Raw genomic sequence first — 7,693 nt, 5'->3', positions numbered from 1 at the left:
TGTGAAGTTTTGAATATATACATGTTACTTTATTGCTGAAAAAGTGCAGAAAAATAGGATAATCATGCATGGGGCTATACAATAATTTCCATGATAATTTAAATATTCTTCATATTTTACGTGCACACTTATGAAGGGTATAAAAGCATTTATTTCACATAAAATATATCGTTCTCACACAATGTTAAACATTTTTTAGATTGCACCTTGGGGCCTCCCACAGGTCTACAGATATCAATGGGGTAATTTAACTTATTCATAAAATACAAAGACAATTAAAAAGACAAGCATTCCTCACCACATTACATGGTTACACCTTAGCTGCAAGATTAGCTGCCATTTATAATTCTTGTAGAATTAAATGACATTTTAAAAACTATTAGTGTTAATATTACTGTCAGTATATTTAGTGTCTTCTCTCCGTCTTCTATCGGTCTACACACAACATGCCTTCATTACTGTAGTGTGCAAAATTGTGGAATCAGCAGGACACGCATGTCTGCTTTAGACAAGAAAATACACAAAATGTATTAATATGAACCTTTACCAGAAAGCCAACATTTTGGAGTACTAGTACTACTAGTTCTTGACTTGCTTTTATGCACAAATAGGTTTTTTGTGCAAACATATAGACGACCTTTCAAAAGGTTAACAAATCCTTAACTATGGTTATAATTAACATATAAAATAGAATAATCATGTTTACAATAAAATTAGACCGTAATATAAAAAGAAACAATTATTAAATTACCTATTGCTTGATCTCTTCAACCACCCACACAACAATAAAAAAGTCCTTTAAACCAAAGAAATATATGATGAAATATCACCTGTTTTGGGATCCATTTTAAACTTTAAAGTGCTGGAATCAATCACATTAATTAAAAAAAATAATTAGTATACACCACTCCTTCATTGATTAAACATAAGAAATTGTTATATGTTTTTTTTTTTAAATTGTCTTCTTGTATGTAAAAATTACTAAAGCATAGGACGTCCAAGGACTTTGGATCATGACTCCAAAGCAGGATACATGCATCTTGAGAACACAATGCAAATTCTTTTGCATTCAAAACAAATGGCATATTTCAACAGCTTGAGCACTGCTCAACATGCTAAAAGGTGGATTGCGAATGCAGAACATGGTCTGCTGATGTTTATCTGGTGTAATAAACTCTGTAATAGACAACCTTTGGCCTCCAGAGGGAGTAGGAATTGTCAAATTTCAGAAGATGAACTCCTTGACCAGGATATTGGTGACTGCCTGCATAAACTTCCTCATGGCTGTCACGACGGGAAACAGGAACAATCTCATGTACCAGTGGACACTGGCGCTGTTCTGTCTGCTTCTCTCCTTCAACTTGTTCTGTGCCTAAAATTAGGAAACAGAATAAAATAAAAAATAAATATGATGTAATAATAAATATTTGATTAAGTATTTATCTCTTTGTCAAAGAAATCCACCCTCTTACCTTCTTTAGTTTCAGTAGTTTCAGTGCTTGCTGGCATGGTCTTGTCTTTCCACTCAAAGTACAGCCCAAAACCGATATCGTAGTGATCGGTGGCAAATTCCCAAAACAGGTGTGAGCCATCCTGATGAGTGGGAACCCGTACGGACAACACCTCCCCTCGGCCCACTGTGATCACAGAGTCCTGATCGTGCAACACCTTTTCCTTAAACTCCTTAATCTGAGGCCGTGTCCACATAGAGGGAGCAATGATAGGTACTTCTGCATTTAAGAAAGAAAGAAGAAGAAAAGTGTTTTATGTCTGTTACAAATAACAAATAACTTTTATTTTACAATTATATTTATATATTTTTATTACTGAGGAATACAACTAGAAATAATAGACAAATATATAAATACAAAAAATTATATATACATAAAACACTATTTTATACCATAATTTGGTCAAAAACACAGTAACAAGAATACTGTGACTATCATTACTATCATTACTATCATCAGAAAATAATGTGAAAGTCTTTACTATCACTTTGATCAATTTAAGAATGTATAGACAGATAGAGAGACAGACAGACAGACAGACAGACAGAGAGATAGATAGATAGATAGATAGATAGATAGATAGATAGATAGATAGATAGATAGATAGATAGATAGATAGATAGATAGATAGATAGATAGAACACACCTCCTGCTTTGCCCTCTACACACAAATGGAAGGCTTTTGAGTCTGTCTGCTGTTCTTGATTCTCTAATGAATTTGATTGGCTGTTGGGATTGCAGGTGGGCACAGCTTCATTTGACACAGGAGAAGGAAGAGCCTCTGACATTTGATTCACATTTGAGTCCTGCTGCTTCTGCAAGGCCATCTGAAGTCATACAGGAGAAATGTAAAGGGTTTATGAAATTTTTTTACAATTATTATTATAATATGTTTCTTGGGGTTCAATTAAAATGAAGTATAAATGAATTTTTTTGTTCACAAAAACATATATTTGCAAAAATGATTATTTTCAACCCTCATTCTGACCTTCAATGCTTGTTAGTATAAACGTCCAATGTTATGATTGACTAATGTCATTACATAGTAAAAAGTATGATTGCACATGAATAAGTGTTTTGAAAACATTATCCATATAAAATCATAATTTACAAACAAAAATATTTGAAATAGTTTACTTTCAGTTTCAGTCTTTCAACAAAAGTTTCTGCGCAAACTCTCGATTAGACTGTGCCTCATTTATGATCTGCAGTGAAATGCTCCTAATAAACATAACGATCCTCCACCGTGCTCCGGGACATTCACCCGTTTCTGATGCTGAGGTCCTTTTGTAGGCTGTACAGATGAAAACATGCTTTAAACTGGACAAACAAATGTTCCTTTACTTTTCCATTTGTCCTGTTGTCAGTAGTAGCTCAAGCATCTGGTCTATGTTGGAAATTGGCCAGACATCTGTACAGACAGCGGCAGTGATTATAATGGGTTTATTCGCTATTGACACAATACAACACAACACGGTGTAAACAGGTGTCAGCTGTTAAGTGACTGAGCGCGATGATGCATGACAATGTTGGTGTGTTGCTCTAGAGGCATGACATACACAAATGTATATGACAGAGTGATGTCACAAATCAAACAAGTCGTTTTTTGAGCTTTTTTGTACCAAGGAGAATGTTTTAAGCGTTGACAAGGTACAAAGACCTCTTATTATGTCAAAATACGAACAACCCCTTTTAAGAATCGTGATAAGAAGCTTACTTGAATCTAAAGTCTCTGGTCATACTCGTACCTGCTGTAAGCGGAGGGCCTGGTGCATGTACTGTTGGTAGTGCTGTTCCTGCAGCTGCCTGATGAGTAACTGCTGCTGGTCTGGATTGTCTGGATACTGCTGTTTGGCATACTGTTGACACTGCACTGCCGTTTGTGCATTCAGAACAGCCATGATCTGTTGTCTGTACAAATAGATAGTAATACACATGGAGATAAACACTTTTTTAAAGCTGTGTGTGTGTGTGTGTGTACACACACACACACACACACAGGTAAATAGTATTTATTTAATCTCATTTAATTTACTGTAATTTACATACATGTCACATGTTCAGCTTTATTTCAGTATGCTCAGAAAAGTTAAAGGAGTGGTTTACTGCGATTTCACTTTTTTCATTTTAAATAGTGTGTAATGTTGCTGTTGGTGCATGAACAGTATCTGCAAAGTTGCTGCGCTGAAAGTTCAACGTAAGCGGAGATATCGTCTTTTAAAAATCAGGAAGTTTAATGCCTACAAAAACGACTAATATGGGACTACAACGAGATACTTCCCGGGTTGCATACGTAAAAAACCCATAAATTTGCATCAACCCCTCCCTCTGGAACATGCAAAAGAGGGGGCAAGGCCATGTTCTGCGGCTTTGTTGAAGAGGAAGAGTTAAAGTGGAGAGTTGTAGCCATGCCGTCGAAACGGTGTTATTTTCACCCAGCTGTCAGGTCTTCTGTGTTCGGGCTTCCTACGGACGCTGTAGTTCGTCAACAATGGTTTGATTATGTTCCTGACAATTACAATCCTAATTTAGCTCTCTGTGCTGCGCATTTTACGGAAGACAGCTTCCAGAATCTACACGAGTTCAATGCCGGATTCACACAGAAACTATTACTAAAACATGGAGCAGTTCCAACTTTAAAACCAGAGGCAGCAGCTGTTGGGCCACAACCTGTAAGTAAGATTTCATCATTTTAAATGTATTTGCATGTATAATTTCAGACGTAATGTTTTAGTTTTATCAAGGACGTAAACAAATGCCAACGCTGGCTTTAGTAGCCAGTTAGTTAAATGCTATTTCGTGTGTCTTTGACAAACGCGTACAAACATTTTGGACCCGAATTTGTAATTATGTACTAATTTTGTAAATGTATTTTCCATGTATACTTTATGATGTAATTTTTCGATTTGATCAAGAATGTAAACACAAGCCAACGCTGTTTGGTTTTAGTTAGTTTGATGCTATTTTGTGTGTATAAGACAAACGTGTACAAACTTCAAAAAATTATATGTAATAACAACAGCAAACTTCATTCAGAAACGTTTTGTAAGAGCCGTGCTTGCGGAAGTTCTGCTTGACTCTCTTCATTACCGCTTTCTGGGTCTGATTCTGGCTCAAACTGATAAGGCAATATTGACACCATTATTTACATTTGACCGGAGCACATGCAGCTGTCTCCCGTGAAGGTAATGGGCGTGACGTTTCCGGACAATGTGCAGTACGCAGTTTAGCCAATCATAACACACCGGCCCAACTACCCAATCAGAGCCCATCGCCTGTTTCTGAGGGAGTGGTTTCAGAGAATCAGGAAGTCAACCAGTCGTTCAAATGACAGAGGAGAAAGCGGCTTACAATAAAGGTGAAATATATGAAAAATAAGGCGTTTTTTAACAAACGAAACACGAAGACATGTTATATTGCACCCCATAAACGCAATCAAGCAAAGAAAAAAAGCAGTAAACCACCCCTTTAAACCATTCATTGAATATCAGCAAACCACTAGCACTCACTTTTGCCGCTCTATCTGTAACCTTTCTGTCTCATCTTTTCTTCTCTGTTCCTCCTCTTTTATCCTCCTCTCTTCTTCCTCTCTGCGTCGTGCTTCTTCTTCCAGTCGTCGTCGCTCCTGCTCTTCTCTCTCCAGCCTGAGACGTTCTTCCTCTTCTCTTCTAAACACACAGACACACACAGAATAAAAAGGGCTTCCTACAAGTCCTTAACGGATTACATTATAAAACACTTCAGGCACTGTAACTTATACAGAACATACTGTCTCTTCTCTTGTTCCTCCTTCTCAATCTTATGTGATGTCACATATGGTGCAAACAGACTACAACAGGAGTTCAGAAGCTTCACAAAGTCCTCCATGGCATCTTCTTTAGCCATGCTGCCCAGCCGTAGCCATTCTTTCCTGAGAGATGCAGTGAAAAAAAACTACATGAAGCACATGTGGACATTTGAGAATTGTGCTATATGGCTTTAAAATAATAAAGAAGAACAAAACCCGCTTTGTACTGCACATATATAATATTATTTTACACATCCTTGCAAAACATGCTGTGGCAGTACCATGGTACAGAGAATATAATATATGGTAGTATGTGCATTAATATATAGTCCATTATATGTGCATTAATATTTGGTAAGTGCATTAATATCAAGCAACCATATTATATGGAATTTATAATACTCTAATGGCCTTATACAGTCATAATTTGCACAGAAAATGAGCGTTTTATATGCTTATTCCTCCATTACCTTCTGTCGTTTCCTAGTACATCAAAGAACCCAATTTCTGGACATTCAATTGGATCATACGGACCAATAGTGATCTGCTTATGTAGTGCAACCAAACGGAGATTTTCTTCATATGTTGGGTTAAACGCCTTCCCATTCATCTCTAAGTGAGACAATGACAAAATTTACATTAACCATCGTGGAATCGTTGAAAACATCTAGGAGAACCTGAATAATGATTATGAATGCCATTTCAGTTCCTGAATGGGTGGAGTTATCACTACAGTGTATTTCTAGACCATCTTGACAATAATGACTCACAGAAAAAGGACTTTAATTTTGTTTTGCTACAAATAAACACAGATATAACCGCAGGTGTGACGGGACAAAATAAAGTTGTAAACATTTACTGGACAAACAGAAAAAGGAAAGTGAAAGTCTGGGTTACTTCGTTATCAGTTCTTAAATTACCTTTAAAAAATTTCAGCGCAAGTTTGAAGAGCTCCTCTAAAGTAAATCCCCAGTTTCTCTCCAAACTCCATGATTTCTGAGGTTCTTCATGATCCTCGTATGATTTACAGTCTTCCTCAGTGCCGGAGGCGTGAGTTTCGGTGTTAATGCCGTTCTCGCCGGTTTTCTCTATCTGGTCGTTGTCTTGTTCTGCTCTGTCAAACTCCATCATGTCAAACTGTCAATACGAGCTGCTGCTACCGTCGCTGCTGTCACAGGTGGCCACGTAGCGCACAGAACACCTCTCTTCCGTATATTCCCACCGGAAATCCCGGATATTTGTGTGATTTTCAGCTCATTTGAACCGCATTCGCCTTTTAGTTACGTCTGTTACTGCGCAGGTAAAACCCGATATGTTTTCAGACGAGTCTTGCATTTGGTTTAATGCTAAAGTGTCACTTTTTTTGACATAAACATTACCTGTGAGCAGAATGCGCAAGCTGACCTGACTCAAGTCGTATTGCAGCTAGTAAACTGAACCACGTTTCCCTTCAAAGCAATTTTGAGATATATGGAAAGAATTAGATACTTGAGGAACTGTTACAGTCTTCTGATCACGCAGTTCAAATTAATTGCTGGGATTCCTATGAACTTTTTTCATATTTTCAGTTTCATACGAGAGAGTTCTTATGTTTTATGTGAAATAAATATAAGTAATAAGTATTTCACATAAAACATAAGAACTCTCTCGTTTTTTTATCTTTTAATCTTTAATGTTAAATGTTTTTCTCACAATTATTCCAATGCATTTTTATTAAACTGTTCAGACTAAAGTAAATCTCAGCTAGGCTAATTACAAAGAGAATAATGATACACCCATTGTATGCTAAACAAGTCCAGCAAACCTCATGAAAAACTGGAAAGCCCAGAATCTTAACAGAAACAAGGGTTTCCAGTCTGCCATGTTATAACAAGAGAAGATGGATTTGGCAATTTAATGGCAGTTTCAAGCTTTTGTCCTGTGATTTTGCCCACAGTCATCCTCTTTCTTGTAAATTCAGTATTTAATCCTCTCATTTACATTTACAGATTGAAATCATTGAATTAGGCTTTTAAAGGCAGCCTCTTCTGCCATCAGAAACAATCAGTAGTTCCTCACTGCAGAACAAAGGTCCAGGCAATGGGGTTGGATCCACATCTAGGGGGTGGAGATGGGTGGGTTTAGGGATCAGGTGGTGGTGGAGAAGGCTAGGTTTAGGCAGAGCCATAGAGAGACTCTCTATGGCTCTGGGATTAGGTACATGTACAGTGGGAGGAGTTGGATCTGGATCCAACCTCGCCCCCTGGATCTTGTGTTCTGCAGTGAGGACCATCTTGCTACAATGGACGGAGTGATTGGAATGGAATACAAAGAATGTCCAGAATCTCACAGGATTCTATAGAACACACGGTTACTCTCAGAGATGAGAGCTTTTCATTGACAAACATTTAAACCT

General features: G+C 37.3%; 1 protein-coding gene across 1 annotated transcript; it reads right to left on the bottom strand.

The window, feature by feature from the left end:
• Positions 1 to 123: 123 nt before the first annotated feature.
• Positions 124 to 6,737, bottom strand: zgc:162964 (uncharacterized protein LOC560569 homolog). The gene is made up of 8 exons (XM_058748922.1): positions 6,219 to 6,737; positions 5,769 to 5,910; positions 5,281 to 5,421; positions 5,021 to 5,179; positions 3,260 to 3,422; positions 2,158 to 2,338; positions 1,473 to 1,730; positions 124 to 1,372 (listed from the first exon to the last, which is right to left on the bottom strand). The coding sequence occupies exons 1-8, from the start codon at positions 6,427 to 6,429 to the stop codon at positions 1,158 to 1,160; spliced, it is 1,470 nt and encodes a 489-aa protein (XP_058604905.1). The 5' UTR covers positions 6,430 to 6,737; the 3' UTR covers positions 124 to 1,157.
• Positions 6,738 to 7,693: the final 956 nt, after the last annotated feature.

This window comes from Onychostoma macrolepis, chromosome 17 (assembly GCF_012432095.1).
Source record: "Onychostoma macrolepis isolate SWU-2019 chromosome 17, ASM1243209v1, whole genome shotgun sequence".
NCBI lineage: Eukaryota > Metazoa > Chordata > Actinopteri > Cypriniformes > Cyprinidae > Onychostoma > Onychostoma macrolepis.
The sequence above is the reverse complement of the archived record's forward strand: the minus strand, read 5'-3'. Positions and strand labels throughout refer to the sequence as shown.